General features: G+C 34.8%; 2 protein-coding genes across 5 annotated transcripts; one reads left to right on the forward strand and one right to left on the reverse strand.

Moving 5' to 3' along the window:
- Positions 3,448-9,336, forward strand: LOC105159606 (protein Brevis radix-like 1). Its single transcript, XM_011076723.2, has 7 exons — positions 3,448-3,847; positions 4,085-4,150; positions 5,557-5,752; positions 7,702-8,099; positions 8,332-8,461; positions 8,551-8,879; positions 9,014-9,336. Exons 3-7 carry the CDS (start codon positions 5,648-5,650, stop codon positions 9,093-9,095), a joined length of 1,044 nt encoding a protein of 347 aa, XP_011075025.1. The 5' UTR covers positions 3,448-3,847; positions 4,085-4,150; positions 5,557-5,647; the 3' UTR covers positions 9,096-9,336.
- LOC105159615 (cyclin-dependent kinase F-4-like) lies at positions 11,342-18,696 on the reverse strand. Of its 4 annotated transcripts, none has more exons than XM_020692676.1 (19): positions 18,354-18,696; positions 17,005-17,265; positions 16,853-16,904; positions 16,158-16,744; positions 15,994-16,072; positions 15,801-15,869; positions 15,632-15,721; positions 15,403-15,541; positions 14,573-14,675; positions 14,442-14,494; positions 14,299-14,365; positions 13,822-13,930; positions 13,397-13,465; positions 13,138-13,206; positions 12,947-13,010; positions 12,444-12,557; positions 12,248-12,279; positions 12,038-12,119; positions 11,342-11,775 (listed from the first exon to the last, which is right to left on the reverse strand). In XM_020692676.1, exons 4-19 carry the CDS (start codon positions 16,163-16,165, stop codon positions 11,552-11,554), a joined length of 1,371 nt encoding a protein of 456 aa, XP_020548335.1. In that variant the 5' UTR covers positions 16,166-16,744; positions 16,853-16,904; positions 17,005-17,265; positions 18,354-18,696; the 3' UTR covers positions 11,342-11,551. The 4 variants fall into 4 exon arrangements, with proteins under 4 accessions (XP_020548335.1, XP_020548333.1, XP_011075034.1 ...); XM_020692674.1 differs by having other exon boundaries at positions 18,333-18,696; XM_011076732.2 differs by having other exon boundaries at positions 13,397-13,462; positions 18,333-18,695.

The raw sequence follows: 22,561 nt of genomic DNA on the forward strand, positions 1-22,561 counted from the left end.
GGGAAAGAATTGAGATTGAGATTGAGATCTGAGTAACTAACTTTACAGATTGATCATCACAAAATGTCTTTTTTCTAATCACTTTTCCTCCTTTCTTACCACTTACAATTTGCTTAGCTTACAACTACCAACATTCCAAACCTAATTGGAACAAACCCTACTCTTTCACACTTTCTCTTTATGCCTTCATTGTTTTTGTCTTAGATTTTGTGGGTCTTTCTTTTTTTTTTCCCCCCTTTCTTTTTATAGAAAATGGTGCCTCCTCCCAAATCAAATTGAAATTCAAGAAACATAGGCATATAATCACGTCTATCCTGTAATAACAAAAAACTACAACGGATAGTATGATTCAATTGTCCCATAAAGAAAATTCTACTGGTACTCGACGTGTTGAGTTTAACTTTTAGGATAAATTATGTTAGCATTTTTTGAGATTAAGTCTAAATATAGCAAACGAAATTATTTGTAAAATTGTGGATATGACCCTTGACAGGTGTTAGTGTAATATACCTCGTGAAGTATTTGTACAAAACCTTTGTTATTAAATAGGAGGTGTGTTTGTTATTACAACATTAAATTACGCAAATGATACGGCGTGTTTATGTGTTTGGAGTTTTTGGACTTATTTTCACGGAGTGTTAATATAATTTATTTTAGATTTTATGTAGATTTAATATGAATTTAAAAAAAAAACAAGAAAAAGTGATTTGATTGGTCAAATGAAAATGTAAGAGGCATTAATTAGCCAATCAACTTTGAATTAAAGGTTGCCTCTAGTCAAGACAGCATTATGGTCCCATATGCCCACAACTTATGTACTTAAAATCACTGAATTATTAAGACAAACAGTGTGTTTGCTGCTGCTGCTGCTATATATATATATATATATATATGTGTGTGTGTGTGTTCCACATTATTGGGCACGCCCGTTTGGCAAATCTTCAAAAGAAGCAAATAAAGAAAGAAAAGATGTGGGAATAATGTAAAAGTTCTCTCTCACTGATCATTTGATTGATTTGAATGTGATGGATTTTGAACTCAAATTTTGCTTCCAAACAGCTGCAGATGGCAAAAAGAGACATCATCATAGATAGATGGAATGGCTTTGGACCTTGACTATGCTTTTCTTGCACCATCAAGATCCTCACAACTGACAAAACCACATCATATTTATAGTTCAAAGCCCTCGTCGCCACATGTTGAATGCCCCATTCGTTAAATGTCCACACAAATAAAAAAATCAGGACGTCAATTGAATTGGATGCAACACGTTCGATCCATTATTGACCGTAAAGCTAAAGCCTTCATCGCCACTAGCCGGATGCCAATTTATTAAAATGCCCCGACAAATAGAAAAAATCAAGACGTTAACTGGATTGAACGTAACACGTTCGACCCACATTTGTCGACCATAAAGATCAATCCTTCATTGCCACAAGTTGAATGCACATCCGTTAAATTGATTTTCAGACAAGCAGAAAAAATTATGAGTAAACTAGACACATCATAACACATTTGATCCACTATTGATCGCTGAAGCCCTCATCCCCACATGTTGAATGCCCAATCCTGAGAATGTTTAGACAAGCAGAAATAATCAGGAAGTAGTAGCGTAACAAATTCGACCAACTGTTGACCATAACAGCTCAAGCCCTCATCACCACATGTCGAATGCCCATTCGTGAGACTGTCCAGAAAACCACAAAAAATCATTACGTAAATCAGACTGAGCGCAACATTCGACTCACTGCTGACCGTTTTGAATTATAAATTCCTGCAATCCAATAAAAACAACATGCCATTTCAAATATTGTTTTAAAATAAGATTCTTATAAGTTACGAAAAACAATCGACGAGTTAAATTAATTTTCATATTCTTTTTCCTTATATATAAATTTAACTTTTGGACACATGAGACCATGATCCAAAGTTGATGGCAAAGTGAGGGGAATAAGAATGCTTGTGTTGCATTATGTCTACAATGTACATTCATTTTCATCAGGAGACAAGAGCTGCTAAACACCTGAGCTATCCAAATTGGAAGACATCTCTGTCCAAGGATTTGCAACCACTCAACTGTACTCAACCCTGCAATTCTTCTGCAAGTCCCAAATATGAATTAATTATTTGACCTAATTATATCACATTTTCCTCCTTTTTTTTTTTTTTGAATTTTTTTGACATATCTACACCTTAATTTTTAGGGTTTGTCGTTTTGTAATTTGATAATGTTGTACAGGTGTTCTAATTATTTTTCTTTTTTTATACAAGATATTCCAAATAAATAAAATTAAAGCAAACCTAATTAATTAATTAGAAACATCAAATCAAGATTTGATTGTCCATAACTCCTATTATTGTGATTTATTATTTAAGGTCGAGTGTCGTCGTACTCGCAATATATATTCAAATTATTGCAAAAGATATTTGGTGGGTTTAAATTGAAGAAAATAATATTTTATTATAATTAAAAATTAAAAATTATAATTTATACTGATTAATTACGACAGTTCCACTGTTATTACCCATTGTTTTAGTAAGAGATGCCAAAATATTTGTTACATCTAAAAAACTGTAGCAAATATTTTGGCCTTATACAACATCATGATAAATGTTGATCGATCGTTGTCAAAATTTAAATTTTATCATCGATTTTATCTAATCGTGATAAATAGTATTGATTTATTATAATTTTTTTTAAACTGTAGTGGTTTACAGTGAAGAGAATAATAATTTTTTTTTGGTATTGACTGACGTGTCTGTCGATTCTTGTTTTGTTAGACTTTGATTTTGTCGCGCAACTACAGAAACACTGACGAGTATGTGGTGCAAATGCAATCCTCCTTGACAGATGTATGAGGTGTTTGTATCGCGCTTATCTTCCCATTCTATCTATACAAACCTATTTTCTCATTTTATCGAGAAACAACAAAAAAATGACAGCACATGATTTGTCAGTATTAAAAAAAAATTCTAACACAAATTGAATTTAATCGCATATAGATTAATTTTATAATAAATATAATATATTTACAGTAAAATTAATATACAATTTAAAAAAATAATTAATTACATCGTAAATATATTATAGTTACATTTATAATTAATTTGGTAAGAATTTTTCATTAATCAATTGCTCAAGTAAAGAGAAATTGCCATTAATCCACCTGCATCAAATTAAGTTCCAATCACAACATCACACGTGTCAGCCTCAGAACATACCTGGCAGCACCCACAGCATCAGATCGACAGCTGGGCCCCTCTTGTCCACCTCAATCAACACAAATCTCGCAATAGAACTGCGAATGTCCATAGCATAACGATGCTCCTGCAGCAAGGTACAATGTATAGAAACACAAGGTACAACCCGTTAGATAACGACAGGAGATGACGGCGTCACATCGCTCTCTATATATACATGTAAATACCCCTTCTCAGACTCTGATCTCTTCCCTTGTCTCCATCCCTCATTTTCTCTCACACGCAGAGATCGATACATACACACACATACATACATATACGTAATGTGTATATATTTGTATATACCTATACCTATTCGTTTTTCCTATAAAAAGTGGTAAACTCACCAACCGAGAATCCGACACTTTCCGAGTTTAGAAGGAAGAAGAGCTCCGACACCGCCGCCGCTGCCGCTTCTCGCCGGAGAATATTCTCTTCTAGGTGCCTTCAGAGAGATAATGTTTTCCACCGCTCATTGAGAGATTCAATCTCATTGGTCGGAGCTGTGAGAGTACTTATTCGAGAAAATTCGCGGAATTCTTACATTTGTTCGGTCAATCTGAGAAAGGTTTCTCAAGTTGTCTCCGAAGATTCATTCTTAATTAAGGTAAGAAAAAGAAATTTTACTTGATCGCACTGAATTAGTCAGTTATATTACATTTATTATGTTATTGGTTAATTATCTGTTTTTCTTTTTAAACTTATATCATTTATCATGATATTATTTGAAAAAAAAATCCTATTTATTTTATTTTTTCCATTAATGGTAAAGAAAAAAGGTATTTCAAGATTATCGGATGAGTTCTTACAGTACATTTGTTTTTTTGAATTTTTTGTGTTAAAGTTATGACGAAATAGAGACAGAGGGAGAGAGAGAAGTTTACAAAAGGTAGGGTGGCTACTGGGCTAGGTAAGTCACAATCAGTTATTGTGAAAAGTGCTGGTTTTGATTTTTCCGTTCGTTTGTTTGTCTGAATATGCATTCACCGACCGCTTTCACAGTTCCGACAACTTCTGCATTCACTTCTCAACCATATTCGTTTCTCCATCCCCTTTGTCATAACAAATATATATATATTGATCTTAACCTTACTGCAATCCTACGATGCCGTCATAATTCTCACCACCCAATCGTAAAAGTAGATTTTAAATATTTTCTTTATTTTCAAGGATAAACATCATCCTTAATTTAAGGTTGTACCTTCCGATGACCATCATCGTACAGTAATTACTTGGATTTTGAGGAGGAAAAAAAAAGGGACTTATAAAAAATGATTGTGGTACGCGGAAGGATTCACAAAGTACTTGTTTGTGTACGTACCTTAAAGCAGTGTGTACGTATCGCATGCAACTTTTGCTTTATACTTACCGTATATACACCTGACTATACTCTCTTTTCCATACCTAAATTTTTTTGCCGGATCAGGTTTGATCCGTATTAAATCAATCACAAAATAAGTGTTATTTGTTATATAATTAATTATTTTTTTACATAACAAATATATTGCATTTATCATATAATTAATTCAAATTTGATCGAATCGGGTCAAATTTATTTATTTTGATCCCAAGTGCTTTTCTCTTCTCTTTTTTATATTTTTATATCGCCCTTCTTGTCTTTTAATAATGTTGAAAAGGTATAGAAAATTATAATTATTTGGCTTATATTTATTTATGTAAAATATATTGTTAAATCATTAGTACGAAAAATCAATATTACTAGCGATTTGCCACGGGCAAACAAAATTGATATAAAAACTTAAATTTTGACAACAATTAATCGACATTGTCATGATTTTATAAATGGTCAAAATATTTATCATAATTTATATATAATTAATGTTTTTTATTCGTTTGCAGAAATGATAGCTATAATTAGTAAATTGGCATTTTTTTTAATTTTGTGTATGAAATTTATATTGTTCGTATATTTTAAAAAAATATTTTATCTATAATTAAAGTATAATACAGAGCAATATTAACTTGCAAAAAGTTCTAACTGATGTTTTCATTTTATTTTTTTTTTTAATTTTGGTAAAAATTTATTGAAATTTCTGAAACTTTGGTCTGTAGTGTCGGGTAACAACAGAACATAAAGCAAAATCAAATTTAAATAAATAAGTAAAATACTCAAAGAGGCATTTATATTTTGAAATAAATTAAAGATATGAAATGTTAATAATTGAAATTCTAAATAATTAAGCATTGATTGCACATTAAGCAATGGGCTAATTACCATCTAATTAATCTTTACTTGAAAATAATTATTATCATTTCTCGTTCAAATTAGAATCAATAATTTTACTTAATTTGCAGGTCAAGAAAAGAATATATATATATATATATATATATATAGAAAGAAGGAAAAGACAAAGAGTGTAGAAGAGACGCAGGTGGTAAGAAAAAGATGCTGACATGTATTACGTGCTCGAAGCAAAGAATGGAGGACGGAGAGGAAGCCCCGCGTGGCACTCCCAATACTAAAGACGCCGTCAAAAGTCTCACTACACAGGTTCCATTCCTACCCCCACCCCACCCCAGCAATTTGTTTTGTATCTATAGGTGCTGTATATACATTCATTCTACATGGTTAGTACGTGGTATTTTTCGTTTGCTTGTTTGTTCTTGGACACAAACAAAGTACTACCACTGCTCTATTTCTTCCCCGACATCTAATGGTGGGGCTCCCTCCTAGAACACTTTTGTGGGGCCCGTTGGAAATGTGAATCTTGATTTTTACTGTTTGATCCGGGCTATGGCTTTTGTCCGAAAAGAAAATGTTTGGGCAAAATGGTCTTTCTTTGTATCCATGAGAGACAAGACAACCCCTTTCTTTTGCTAAGCAAGCAAAGAATCTTAACAAATTAAGACTTACTTTTCTCTGTGTTTTGGTTCTTTCAGTTTTGCTAAAATTTGTTATTATAAAATAATAATGTCTTTTATTTACATTTAAATACATATATATATAATTTGTATGATTTATATATTTATTATATATATTAAGTGGGATACAAGATGTAATAACATTTCACAATAGAATATTCGAACCGTCATTCTGACATTCCAACTCACATGAAAATATCTTTCTTGCATTATTTCAATTTCCCTCCTCTAATTTGAACCAAACATACTCATTCGTAGGAAGAGCACTATTCATCAACTTCCTACTCTATTTACACATGATGTTCTATTACGGGGACTAGGTTGATGTAGTAAAGATATTGCTGTTCCACACTTTGGATCATGTGTCCAAACCTTGGTCACAACATGTTTGCTCATTTCCCTTGACCCATCTCCTTTTGCAATTTGTCACATGATGTTGATTGTCATGAAAAAACATCTCTGTGTCTATATTTGCTATACAATGACATTCCAAATACTGTAACGAAAATTTAGTCCCATGATGTCTAATTTTTATTGCTAGATATTGTTTAATGAATGGACCATATACACTCGTATGAATGTTACCTTAGCACATCATAAATCATCCTTCGGACATCTTTTCCATCATTTCTTTGCTTTTTACCTATTTGGGGAAAAGCAATTGTTAGTCGAGTCTTCTTGTAATGGCCCACCATTGAATTCCTGTCTTCCGATTTGTTTGGAATTAGGTAGAACTATAGATATGGATGCAAATGAGTTAACGGCAATAACCTTAATTTCTGCGAGTTAATACAATTACTGATTGTATTTCTTTTTCTTTTGAAATTACAAAATAAATTTCAGTTTAAAAAAGAACCTATGTCAAGGAAAATTTTGATAATTTTAAAAAAGGCGGAGAAGTATGATAAATAATTATACTATTTTTTTTTAATAGAGAAATCATCGTAATTAACAGCTAATCAAATGCTTTGGACTGCAAGAGGCTGTTTTTGGACAGCAGGCAGCCTTTGTCTTAAACGCAGAGCTGTCCATCACTTCACCAATTCTAAGTGGGAATAATTGGTAGGATTCGTAACATGAGAGGACATTGACACTTGCTTTCCAGACTGCAAATGCTGAAGTACCAGGTTGCAAGGGGGGCCTGGGGCAAAAGAACCACATTGTCTGCTTTTACATTATGTTTTCAGATGACAGTTCATAGACACTTATATTTGATTGAAACAAAGAGCTTTGGTAATATATAAGGTCGTGTTGACAAGAAATCCACATGTCGGAAATTGGGCAGAAAGGCATAGTGAGTGCTAAAAGAATTCTGAGTTCTCTTATCACGACAGCAAATTACAAAAGAAGCCCTTGCCAACAAAAATGTATGAATGCTAAAAGTGAATATGTATGTGAAAATTAGGCCAGAATGTAAGGTTGTGTTCTTGGTATTTCAAGATTGTGGAATTTCTCAGACATAGAGGAGCGCATGACAATTAACATCGACTGTTGCATATTTGTTTCCTTATTACACATGTACGACAGAGGTCACGTTTCCTATGTTTCAATCCTAAGAAGATTTTGCTCAATGAGCAGATCAAGGACATGGCACTGAAGGTCTCAGGAGGATCCAAGTGCAAACCTGGTCCGACAGATGGTAGTTTTAAAATAAGCCAAAGATGTTATCCCGAGTTTGAGACGACCTCAGAGGGGGTGCCATACCCCTATGTCCAACCAGGAAGCTCAAGCTCAACTCCAGCCGTGGATTATACGAGCACCGGTCGTCGTCCTCCTCGGCCGGACTCAAGGTTTCCTATGTTTGGTGGCGACCGGACCCCCGGTGGACGAGAATCAATCTCATCTCAATTCGACGACATCATGCTAGAAAGCGAAGATGAACCAAAAGAGTGGACAGCACAAGTTGAGCCTGGCGTTCAAATTACGTTTGTGTCGCTCCCTCGTGGTGGAAATGATCTTAAACGCATCCGTTTCAGGTACATATTAAGGGTTAATGTTTTAAGAAAGCAGCCATTCAGGTTGATCTTCTATTGCATGGCACAAACGTGATCAGACAAATATGTTGCTCTAGTGGCCATAACTTGTCAGTTTTATGTTGGATGCACTTAGCCTAATTAGACATACATTTGTTTCTTGATTTGATGTACTCTTGAATTTGGATTGATTTCAATCCGAGGTTGTCCTGAATTGATCTATCTGTTTGTGAAGCCGGGAGATGTTTGATAAGTGGGAAGCTCAGAGATGGTGGGGTGAGAATTTCGATAGAATAATGGAGCTGTACAATGTCCAGAAATTCAGTCAGCAAGTTATGGATACTCCAGGGAGATCCGAGGATGGAGTAAGTTGCATTTTACTTCAAGTTATAGCAAGCTTTAACTGACCATACATGTAAACTAATACAAAGCTCTTCACTTGCTACTACTGCAGCGAGACTCGATCTATTCAAGGCTAGGATCGGTCAGGGAAAGCCCTCGGATGACTCCAAGGTACAGACCTTCCGGATACTTCCCACCGGAAAGCAGCAACCATTATTACAATGCCGGGTCAAGTACCTACACATCTGGTGGTCCAAAGCGTGAAATGTCATACATGGAACCATCAAGGACAACAACCTCGTCCCGGGACGAGGCTTCAGTTTCCATCAGCAATGCAAGCGACATTGAGTCAGAGTGGATCGAAGAAGACGAACCTGGCGTTTACATTACCATCAGACAACTTGTTGATGGAACTAGGGAGCTTCGACGTGTCAGGTTCAGGTAATCTCCGCAGCAGCAATGACGAGCATCGGTTTTCCTACAGCCTAGGCCTCAAATCAGAGCCCTTTCGTCTTTACTAAGTGCCAGAGCTTTGCGGATGTTAATATGTTTGCATTTGTTTGTTTTTGTTACAGCCGAGAGAGATTTGGGGAGGTGAACGCGAAGCAGTGGTGGGAAACTAACAGGGATAGAATACAAGCCCAGTATCTTTGCTAGTAAATCAGAGGCAGTTGATGCTGCAGATTCCTCTGGATAACTTCATTCGGACAGTATTATCTAACTACAGAAATTTCAGCATACAAGTGTTCCAAGTTGAAGGGGCAGAATTCCAGGCAGGGCTTTCGTCTTCACATGCTTTCTTACTAGGAATTTTTTCAGTCTATACCATGTTCATGTTTTGGAAATTATATTTATTATTTTAGGCCTGTTTGTTTCTTTGTTAGTAAAAACAATTCTTGGTTGACATTTTCATGGTTTTCTCGGTGGTGTTCTTGTTTAGGAAAAAGAGCAACTACCTTATTCTATGTATTGAGGTATTAAAAGTAGGATATAAAACTATGTGGATGTAAAATGTTTATGTAATGAGAAGAACTGACTGTGAAGAATTCTAACATGTACTCCACGAAGCCAAAGACCAAGTTGCTAATCTTGTTCAAGAACCGAAACAAATTAAGAAATGTTTATGGTAATGATGAGTAAAGGCTGCTTCTTATAAAAGTGCAATAAACAGGAGACTGATATCAAATGCATGACCCCAGAGTAATATGACTAAATTCAAGGTAACTTAACTTCACCTCATCGACCACTTTTCCCAAGGCCAAATGTGACTTTCTAATCCTATCATATATTTTTCTGTCAGAAGCTTCGGACCAGGCACGGATATAAAACTATATTAATGCATACAAAGTATCCGATAATATTTGCTCAAGGCTATCAGCTGTTGGATGACACTTCAGAAATGTCTTGGACATTACGGCATGCAAATTCAGTGGCTTATAAACTCTCCTGCTGTCACTGGCCGCACCTTAATTAAGACGATTGGCAATAATTTGTGGAGAACGTGCGGGCAACTAGGGGATGTTGGCCAGCACGTAGGTGCGCAAACAGTTATCGAGCAGAGACTCTTATCGTTTGGGGATTGCAAAACTGTTTCAATGGCGAGATCCTAGGTGTGTTTGAAACACCTCCAAGATGTTTCAGAGTTAGACGGTTCTGATTGTGCAGGAAACAACGATGATGTTTGAAGTCTACCAGTGCAGTGGCGTGGATGATCGTATGGGATCAAAACACTAGAGTTATGATTTAAAAGTTGTAGGCTACGCAACCGTTCAAGCGCACGTGATTTGGACGTCAGACGAGTGAGATGCGAAAAGGTGCACTCCTCTGCCATTTCAATGTTGGAACAAGAAAAAATATTTTTAAGCCTATTATATAGGGAGGCATGCAATGGTAACCTCCAACCAGCTTTCCCTGTGCACGATGGCACTAAATGAGCATTCTCTTGGGGGCATGTGAGGGTCTTCAAGAGCCAGCTCTAGGCATCTCAAACGAGTGTTTAGAATTCATAAAATGTTAGGGTCAGGACGACCTATGTTAAGCAAAAGCAACCGAGAGGTTCCATGTGACGCGCAGGGTTGACTTGCGGGCTGCAGGAAATTAGGGGCAACACCTCTCATACGAAGATCGAGACAAACACTCTAATGCCTTGTGATCTAACTCGTAGCATGCCCTATTTGGTTCTAGCCGTACACATGGGTCCTTTGCCCAAGATAAGTGGTCAAGGACGCCGCCGCAATGTAGGCAAATTTTGAAGCTACGCCAAAAGACAAGTAGACATGACGTATGGGATCAATGAGAGACGTTGGCATATAGAATGGGCCTCAGACTTATGAAGCGGTCCTACTCGATCAAGGCATTGAAGACGGCCACGACGAAGGTATGCGCCGCCGGTGCGCCAAGTGAGCGTTGGACTTAAGAGGTGCATTGCGGGCTAACGGAGTCTGTAATGTCAAGGCGGAGCGAAAATGCTCCTTGCCATCGAGGGATGCGTTAGCAGGTATCGAGATTATGGGTAAGACGCATGGCGGCAGACTAGTTCGTTAGGGCCGACCTCAAGAACACGCAAAGACTGCACCTACAACCTCAACAAACATAAGCATTTTGAATAGGCAAGTGCATGAGCACGAGGTGCAACACAAGTTCAAATGTCGTGCTAGACAACTTCAATGTCAAAACACGAGATGGACAGTCAGTTAGACTCGAGATGTACTAAGACTGATCAGGGTTGGATGTAACTTAAAACGCCCCATCGGGCAAAAAAATCTACGAGATAAAGGAGTTCGCCCATGACACGTGGGTAATGTATCCATACCAAAATAATCATTCGAGCAATGCACAAAGACCGGCACACCATCACAGCATCTATACCCACACAATGATGAATTTGCATTTGCCCAGATAACTGCTAGTAAGTGGTTACAGATAATCCAAAAGCTTTCATTAGCTGAGTATCATTATTCCAACAAAACAGTCAATCAAACAAACCCAACATAGAAGAACAAAACGTCACAAAGAAACAGACAGTTAATATTTCTAGACAAAAGACGGAAGAGTACGTCGGCCCAAATGGACACATTTATTTTATCCTACTAGGTGCACAACAGCGTGTTTACTTAGCCCGCCACCTTCCTGGTATAAGATCTTCCTGGAAGAAGTTCTTGCAGAAGTTCTTGTGATTGTCGTCCAACAAACATATCAGAATGCTCATGCCATCCTCCAGCCTTCATAGGTGGAGGCACTGACGGCTTTGCAAATGGCCTGCCTGATCCCACAGTCATGTTTGCCAACTTGTCCGCTACATCAGAAACTCCACGGGACTTTCCCATATTACCAGCTGCTGAGACATAAATAATAAACTACTTAGATTTTTAACACAAAACAATATGCTTCAGATTACTGACCAACATACTCTGTATTTAATACGTTTTCATATAGAAATATCCTAGAGCAAACGGATAGCAGAATCACAAAATAAAATTTGCCAATCATCAGAGAGAGGGTTTATATCATGCTAATTTCTGGATAAATTTAAATGGCGCGGTTGCACATTCCCAACTTGATAGCAACAACTGAATCAGGATATAGATATCTAGACTTACATGGACCATTCATCCCAGGTGGCCGATACTTGGATTGCTGCTTCACATAGTAATTCTGGTTAGTGCCATTTTTAGTGGCGTCCTGCACAGTAAATCGGAAGTGAAGAACAAACTTTTACAAATGAATTTTCATCAAATTAACAAATGTACAAAATTTCCCTTTGTAAGACCATAGAAACCTACTAAGGTACAACTATAATTTGAACCCACCTGATTGTTCAGGTCCAACTTCCTTTGCACACCTGGATAAAAAAAAAGAACTAGGTCAAACTCAGATGCGTTTGTAAATACCAAACAAATAGTCAGTAAACAAGCTCCGCGTAATTATTACTTGATTTACATTAAAGTTCCAGAATCTAGCTGACAGCAGCTATAGTATTACACAAATAAGTAGAAAAGGCTATACCTGTCAAAGATGCCTGAGATTTGGCATAAGCAAAGCTATTTATGGGCTTTGGGTTCGACAGATTCGCAGGATATCTCCTACCACATTTTTGCTCCATAACACCCCTAGTTCCAACTGCATGAAAACAAAATCCTAGCCGGTGATTGCTTTGTCATCTTGTTTGTGAGATATTGTATCGTTAAGATAAAAGAGAGATATAGATATTCTAAAGATGAGAATCACTTTTGACATGTGTTTGGATATGAAATAAATATGTAATGATTATAGATTATATGATGAATAAAAGGTGTTAGGTAAGAGAGAAAACAAATTATTAGAATTGATTAAGTCTCATCTTCAAAGTGAGAAACAGTAAGGCCCAAAAAAAATTGAAGATTTTTCTCTTATCTCACAAGCAAACCACAAATTTATGGAATTTGGATTGTCTTATAGCAATCACTCCCCTAATGTTCACTTCCCTTAGTGGGACAAATATATAAAGAGCAGAACTCATAAATACTGACCTGAAGGAGGTGTTCTTGCAACAGCAGCTTTAGAACGCAGGGACGGTGGGATGTAAAAGCAACTCTGCGACATTATAAACGACATTTTTCTCATCTGAAAACTCCACTATACTGAACCTAAAACAATTCCTATCTAACATGTACAACTTTCATTAAGATTTTTCCAGAATAAATATAAATAAATACACCACCTGGAAGAAAGGATGTTGAAGGGCCTCCACAGCTGTTGGCCTCTTGGACGGATCCCATGAACACAGTGACTATATTTAGCACAAACATGAAAGAGATCTTATAAGTTCTGGAAAGGGAAAGAAAAGCCATAGCATGATATTTCAACAAGTCCGCTTCTACCACAAAGAACTACATTCAAGGCTGTAGGACCTGAATGTAAAACTCAGAAGCAAGTTTTACGGAGGAGATGTAGAGCATCAAAAGGCTAAGTGTGCTTACTGCAATAAGACTAATAGCATCCTCACTGACACCTGGTATCAGCATAGAAAGATCGACTGCGGCTACCTGCTATATTGATGGACAAAAGGACAAGTATTAAATGGTAGTTGTGAAAACTATTCACCAAAGAAAAAGAAAACACTATACACCTAAAGATATAATTAACAATTTCAGAAGAGTGTATATGATTGAAGTCCATTAGCCATTAGTAATATGAGGCGTATTTAGATAATCTAAATGACAAGCATCACAAGCAGCATGTAACTTTATTTTTCCAAGAAGATGATAACTTGAAGCCTATTCATTCCTACCATATTCATTCTTATTACGGGAACAGAGAAGAAAAATAACATTGCAATTACAAAATTACACAAAAAACACCACCTTCAGAAATACGGGACACGAAAGGAATATGCACTACTCACTTGAGGGAACTGGAAATTGATAGCACTGGCAAGTTCAAGGCCCTCAGGCCATTCACTCTGGGTTGGGCTGCCAATCACACAGCATATCTTGTAAATCTCATCTGCCTCACTGCACCCAAATATAAAGAGCACAAATCATCTGCTTCAGAATTGTCATAAAAAGGAAAAAACTAAGAAGCATCTAGTGAGATTAAATTTCAAGCATGAGTGCATTTTCTGCTTGCATTCACTGATAGTAAATTGCAACAATGAGCACATTTTAGCTTTCCAAAGGGTAAAAGCATGAAGACAGTCCCACAAGCCAGGAGTCCCAAATGTTGGAAGTTATTCTTAACAGCATGCAACTTCACTGACTATGAGACAATGAGAACGCACATATCAATCCAACACACAGTTTTCAGGCGGATATCACCTTCTATCTAATTTCAATTTAGAAAAGCAAGAAACGATGTTTCCAGCCATCAACAGCAATTATACCTTGAGCCCGGAAATAAAGGGCGAAGTGTGAATATTTCAGCCATTATTGCACCCATTGCCCACATGTCTGAAAGAAGTATTAACATCATTTAGAAAAGAACAGGAGAGGAAGTAAAGAGCAGATGATTTAGGCAACTACCCACCAACAGGAGGACCATATAATGGTGACTGAAGCAGAACTTCAGGGGCCCGGTACCTGCAAAATAAACAATTAAATATCTGTAACAAGACTCTACAACAAAAATAAACAGAGAGGCGATGGATAACCACCCACCAGCGTGTTGAGACATATTCAGTGAATGGAGGTCGGGAATTGATCTCACGAGCGAGACCAAAATCAGCAACTTTTATAATATCCTTTGATACTAGCAAGTTCTCTGTCACAAGCAACACCAAAGTAAATGCAAAAGACATGCTGAGAAAATACAAACAGCAGAGTTCTGCAGAACTATTTAGACTTAAGTGGCAAGTCAACAGAACAAACTCTAGATAGAACATATAGTTAACTGATAATATGCACAGTCCAGTAGGCAACCAACATTAGAATCAAAAACCCTTTTACCTATCTCAGATAGGACCCAAAAGTGATCATTCTTGAACAAGAAAAACTTCTGGCATGATAAAGCATTCTACACGCAATTGAATATTGTAAAATCTACTACAGAATCAGAATAAACAAAGAGAACTAATAAGTGTTAATCGATCACCTCATATAAAGCGTTAGATGTTAGAAAGGGCAATCACTTAATATTAATTTCTTAACACGTCCCCCCTTACATACAAATCATGCACATGAAACCATTCTTTATATAAATGGGTGGCAAATAGGATTCGAATCCACGACCTCTTGCTCAGCATGGCTCTGGTACCATGTTAAACAACTAACTCATCTAAAAACTTAGAAGAGAATCGTTCAACATTAATAACTTAACACTGAGAACTGGGGGGCATTAACCAAAGCATTAAGCCAATAGGTATAATAGTAAAAATATTGTATATGTTTCAAATTATATCCCATCATTACATGGTAGTAAGCACATGTGAGAGGATGGACAATCCTGTAGTATTATCATTTGAATTGTAGAAAATCCAAACACTAACAACCTGGCTTAAGGTCACGATGGAAATATCCACGCTGGTGTATGTATGCGAGACCCTGAAAGACTTGGAAACACCAGTTTCTCACTTCAACTTCTGAAAAAAGTTTTCTTCTGTCCTTCATGAGCTGGTATAGATTGCATTCCTGAGATTGCAACAAAATACATTGATATATACTTTTTTTAGAACAAAAAGTTTCCAAAGAAGAAGTCAAATCTACGAAAGTGATGCATACCATGTACTCAAAGACAAAGTATAATACATCATTTTCCCTGATTACTTCCTTGAGCTTTACGACGTTCGGATGGTTCATTTTCCTTAGTGACTGCCAACAAGGAGCCCGTCATTTTTCTGGAATAAAATGTTACGCTTTAAACATCAAGATAAAGCAAAAAATTTGTCACCTTGACTTCTCTCAGATTTATACATTCTTCCCATGAATAATACTTCTTCTTCATTTTCTTTATTGCAACCTGTCAGAGCAATTGATTAGAACTGATTACAAAACTTTAAATTTCATGGACTTCTACTTTGACAGTGAGAGAAAGAAGCTTGTTCTTCAAAAGAAACAAGTGTCTAAACAATCAATGCACCTACCACTTCACCAGACTGCTTACTTAGAGCTCGCCAGACAGTTCCAAAGGTACCATTACCAACTTCCTTAATGATTGTGTACCTGCATCAGCCATTATGATAATTGAACCAATTGAAAAAGAAAGTGACAATATCTGTAAAAATATGATATTGCCAAAGAATTGTACCTTTCCATTGTTGCGATTTCAACTGCACGTGACGTGACACTATTGATTAGAAAACAGACGAGGACGCAACAAAACTAGTGAAGTCTTCACACACTAAACAACAGTAAGCAATAACTATCAAAAGCCTGGCTAATTCGACAAAATCCACCACCAATTCTTTGGCTCTACTCCAATATGTGGAAGACCTAAGGCACTATGATGGGCAGGCTTCACAGCCTTATTTATAAAGTATACCAAATCAAAATTCTCAAAACAAAGACAAGGACGAAACGGCAGTGGGGTCGCAAAACTGTAGAACATCTTGCTACAAGTCAACACTGACTGATAACATCAAGTACTAGCGCCATTAACTACAACTATGGGTTTAAGACATGGTAAGTCAACCAAAGTTTCCAACAATGCGAAGATACTGAGTCCGATGCAAATCTTCAATCAACCAAATCTTACCGCTGTCAACAGGCCATCATCACACAGTAGTTGAAAGCCTGACCTTTTCTAAAACAACACACTGCACAAATACAGTGCAACAAGCTACCTAATACTTAAAGGCACACTGAACTCCCTTCTACTACTTGCAGACTTGAGTCCTGAGGTTAAACCAAAGAAAGGAAAAGAAAAACACAATCACATTGTGTCAGAATCCCAAAAGCTCAAAATCTTAAACGATCAGTGAGAAAATACGGAATAGAAAATACCTCAGAAATTGCTTCCCAGCAGATCTCAAATGGATGTTGTATCGTCAATGCACTAGCAAAAATAAAATTGCACAAGAAGGTCAACACAGTAACCTGATAGATAGCATAACCAGTGTCCACTGTATATTAAATTATTAATGTGTGCAACTCACTTGTACAAGAGCACTAAAGAGGATCCAACATCTATCTTAAAAGAAATACGCATTTGGCCTCCTGTACTGATCATTTAAGATAAGCTGTTCACTAAGTGCAATTGACAAAAGAAACAAGAAGAAAATCTCCACGGATAAGAAACCGCCAATCATGAAGTTCCTGGAATGGAAAAACCCGTCGCTTGTAGCATTCTGACCAGAGGCAAATTTGCTCCATGTCCTAGATAATATTAATCCCTTTAATTCGTGATTTAACACAACCTGATAGCACAGGGAAAAGATTTTTGAAGTGAGAGATCGGAGAATCAATGAACTGCGAAACAAACAGGAACCATATATTTAACTTCAGATATTTGGCAACAAGCTACAGCATAGGCTATAGCGCACATATGCATGATCTTACACAGAGGAATATGATGACCTATATTACACAAGGCCCATGTTTGTATAATCAGCTTCATAAATTCCAATAATAGAATTTCAAATTCGTTCTGTCTCATAAAGCCACACTACAAGGTTTCTTCATTATAGTCGGCATATTGATCAACACCAGATTGACTACAACTGTTACTCACAGCAATCAACCCATCTGTAACTAACACATATGCAACAAATTTTCACCTGGGTGTAGAAACATAAGATCCTAACAAAGCACAATCTAATAAACTCAGCTTAAAGCAACCGAATAATACAGAAGAACTTACTCCAAATCTCCAACTTACATCATAGAATTAACATAATTTCTCAAATTCCTCCAATAAAAACATAAAAGGGAAAAGGATGCTTCGAGTTCATTCATATACCAAAGAAGCACTTCATACAACCACAACAATTTAGCCTACCCAAGTTACAATTCCCTAACTCAACAATGTATTTCTACTCGTTTTCCCCATCAAACAGATTGCTTCATATATAATACACAAGTCCTACCCCGGTTTGGTTCCTAAAGTAGTTTTCCACTCCACTAATTGAAAGTTGAAGAGACATCATACAAACCCTGGCCATATTATAAATCCATCCCCCCTCATAACACAAAAACATCCAAAACGAGACAACCCGAATTACAAAAACATCAAACCAAATCGATCAGATTCCGACGTCCGAACATTCAAAACAACGAAATCAAACACCCTAACCCTAAATCAAACGGGAAAACCCTCCCCAGATCCCGAAACACCAATCCAACAAATCAAGATCAGATCTAACCACACCACACCACACCACAAATCAAAACACAAAAACAAACACCACACATCACAAACCCACAAAAAGAAAAAAAGAAACAAAAAATCAAAGCCATAAAAAAAAAAAAAAAAAAACCCATATACCTGTAGGAAAAACGGCATTACCTACAGAGAAGAAACCCAGAGATGCCACTCTTTCTCTCTCCCTCCCTCTCTCCCGGGTCCTAATTACGATATTTTTGGGGTCTCGAAGCCACCGCCTCTATATATTACTGAGATGATGATTCGGTAATAATGATGAGAGATGATGTATATATACGAGTGGGGATTGGTATTATTATACATACTGCTCCCGAATAGGAAAAAGGGTAGAAAAAGAATTGGAAAAGGTTTGGGAATCCTAAAATTTCCTTTCCTTTGTATTATTGGGAGAATGAGAATGAGAATCCCAATCACTTTAAATCACTTCCTTTTTCTTCCCTCTCCTCTCACTCTCTCTCTCTTTTATTTTTCTCCCCTCCCCCCTCTAAACAATTTTTCTCCTCTTCTTTATTGTTATATACTATATTCATCCAATGTACCACCTATCCCTACTTTAATTATTATTTTTAATTATATTTTATATTGTTCGTATAGTAAAACGTATCCCGTTTTTCACTCTCTTCCTCTGCGTAAATTTCCATTTTAATTTGATCGATCATAAATTGTACTGCCATTGGTAAATAAATATATTTAAAAGAAATGATTCGATTGTATCCATGTAATTCGAATTATATAGTTCTAACTGAAAAATGCGGATTTTTTTAACTAAATTCTGATCGGCTAAAATTTGCCATTTGGATTCGGCCCCATAACCTATTTATTTTAGGTAAGAGGGATCATTTTATTTTTCATGTTTTTGTTGAAATTAAATATTTACAATGGCCGTCAACAAATAAATTGCGATACATCCGTATTATTATTTTATATCGTAGGAAAAATGTAAAATAAAATATCAACAAAATGGTTAATGTTGAGGTCTCGTAAAAATGTGCGCTGTCATAAATTTAGATGTCTAGATATTCGTCTCACTTTATATTGAATTTATCGCAATTCTTTATTTGATGTATTAATCAATTTGTTTTTTAAATATTGATATCTTAACATAATTACCCTGCGGACTTTTTTAACATTTGTCATAATTATAATTATTTTAGATACTCCCTCGTGACGGTTCATTATGGGGGTATTTGTTAGACGATCGTTAATATCATGAGTATTTATAATTTTTTCAAATAATAATAAAATATTTATAATTATGGCAAATATCAGGAAAATTCGCTGTAATTTTTATCCTTACTTTAAAATTAAATTAAGTTTATCTACTTATTATTATTATTTTAACTTTTTGAAGATCTTTAAATTTTAATGGGGGGGAAAAAAAAGGAAAATGGATAAATGTATGTGATGTAGTTAGGTCTTGACATGAAAGGTTTGGTGGACAATAGATGAAAAATATTCTATCTTATCTTGACACTTTTCACATTTCCCCCAATCGAATTTGGGGTGTTTGGTTGGAGGAGCAACTGTGACCGCGCCGGAGGTTATTCTAATCCCAATTGCCAAACGCTGGTCAATCTCTAATCAATAATGGAAAGGGCGGCGCACCAATCATGTATTAGAAGTTGTTTGGTATCACAATTTTATAAGTTATTTAAAAACACACTCATGATTTTATCTGCATTTCACTTTTATCTTTCATATAATTAACGTTTTTCACTCACACCAAAATTCTCTATTTATATACTTTAAAAAATTATGATAATTAAATAGATTTTCAATCGTTGTTACAGTATGAAAAGTTTAGAGCCTGTTTGGTTGTGTTTTTATTTTCATTTTCAGTTTCCAATAATTGAAAAAAGTGTAGAAATGCTTTATTGGTTTTCGTGCAAAAACTGAAAATATGTTTGGATTAGTTGTTTCTAAATATAGGTATATGGATGTGAGAATGTTAAATATAGGTATATGTATTTTTTATATGACAGAAAGACAACTATGACAAGCCCATGTGATTTATATAAATTTGAAATTGAGAATTAAAATATGAATGCGTTTTCACTAAAAATGATTTGACCAAACAAATTCCCATATACCCAAACAGTAAAAGGTGGAAAAAAATCTCATTGAAAACACAACCAAATGAGCTCTTATCATGCCAAATACTTTAACATCTTATAAGCTTTTACGTCTTATTTATCCAAATACTTTAAGAGCCCGTTTCTATATAAGTAAATATTCTAAGCTTTTTAATATCATATAAAATATATGACCTTATAAGATGTCTAAACTAAGTTTACCCAAACACCCTCTTAATCCAATGGCTAAAATTGAGGCCTGTAATTAAGTTTGAGGTTATGAATTTGAGTACGTCCCATCAAATAGGATGGTATATGTCTTATCTGATTTTATATGAGTTTACTATAATTTATTTTATTATTTTTTAATTATAAGTTTAAATACAATTTGCACTCATAAAAACGCATATAATCGCATTTACCCCCTAAAGTATGAAAGGCTACAAAAATGCTCCTGACGAAATAATTTGGCATTAATATGACAAAAATGTCCTTTTCACTTACCAAATATACTTTTTATTTTACTCCTTAAAATACATTTTATTAAAAACTTTCTCCCAAAAATACCTTTAGTGATTTAAAATTCTACTTAAATTTTATTTATAAAATAATCTTTAAAATTTTATAACTTTTAATCATGCATATGACCTATTCATTTTAATATTTTTAAATTATTTTAAAATTATAATTTTTTTGTTCTGTCAACCCACTACTCTATTTTTCTCTCTCATATTCTCCATATTTTTTGCCTTACAAACTTTCATAATTTTAATAAATCCTATTAGAATTAATTTTTTCTCTTTCACATTCTCCGTATTTATTTTTCCTCATAAATTTTTATATTTTTAATAAATTCACAATTATGATTTTTCTTTATTTCTTATTTTACCCCCACATTTATTTTTCTCATATAGTTCTTTTTTTTTTTTTTAATCACCTTACTATATTTTGTGTCTTTTAATAATTTTTTTTTTTTCATCTCACACTATAAATTTTTATAAAACAAATGAAAAGGGCGGCGCCAGTTTGGATGAGCAAAGATTGCATGTAGCAGGAAATTAATTAAGGATGAAGTCCTCATCCTCTCATTGGTCGGCTTTTATTTAATTCATTTTTAATTGTAGAAAACTATATAGTCTATTTGAGTTGTTCTAAAATAAATTAATAGGTTATATGCATGATTGGGATGTTTGATCCTAATTATTAGTTTGATTGTAATTTAATTATTGATGTGTGGTGTGTATTATTCATGTTTAGTGAGGTTCGTTTCTGGTCCAGTACATGATTAATCAGACGATAAATATAATATTACTATTTTTATATTTGATTTATTTTCCTACTTTTAAAAAAAAAATACGGTACGCCTAAGTTCGTCCGATTACGTATGATTACATAATTTTCATCATGAAAATGACATGTTGCTCGTGTATTTGTCGCTATTTTTTTTTTTAATTTACAGTTTATGCTTTTGAACTATTTAAAAGTTCAGCCAGTTTAATTATAAAGAAAATAAGCTCATTTAAACAAAAATGTATAACAATTATTTATTTATTGTTTTTATTTCAAACACTTTTAATTTTTACTAGTGTTAAAATTATTATTTATTTTTATAATTATTTCCGCCACAAAAGCAGAAGTTATCGTAAACACACCCTTAATGATTCGATGACACGTGTTATTCCAATTGGGAATTTCAATCAAGAACGCGTAACATAATTTATAATTAACTAACAAAATAATTATTTTTCAAAGAAATAAAGATATAAAATATTAATGGAATCCAAAGTCCCATAATTTAATAATTATGGGGTTTCAATTTCGTCATTTAAATTAGAATTTAATAATATTTTATATTTTTTTCAAAAGTGAAATATTTAAAATAAAAAAGAAAGGAGTTTTAGATTTTGACAATGAGTTAAAATTGGTGGTCACAAGGAATGGATGCTAAGGATGGAATAAATAAAAATCACACATCATATCAAAGAGAAAAAAATCTCTATTTTCCTCCTCATCATCATAATAATAATAATAATAAATTCTCTATTTTCTTTTTTTTCTTTTTTTTTCTTTTTTGATTAGTAGAATTTTTACATGCTCACATTTTCTATTTATTATTGATGAATATGTTAAGTCATTTTTACATGATTTTGTTTTAATTTTTTTAATTTTCGATTGACCTATTACTAAGTTATCGCAAATCAAATAAAATATATGAACATAATTCAAGATTCGATTAGACTACTAGTGTAGATTATTCAA

This window comes from Sesamum indicum, linkage group LG1, assembly GCF_000512975.1.
Source record: "Sesamum indicum cultivar Zhongzhi No. 13 linkage group LG1, S_indicum_v1.0, whole genome shotgun sequence".
NCBI lineage: Eukaryota > Viridiplantae > Streptophyta > Magnoliopsida > Lamiales > Pedaliaceae > Sesamum > Sesamum indicum.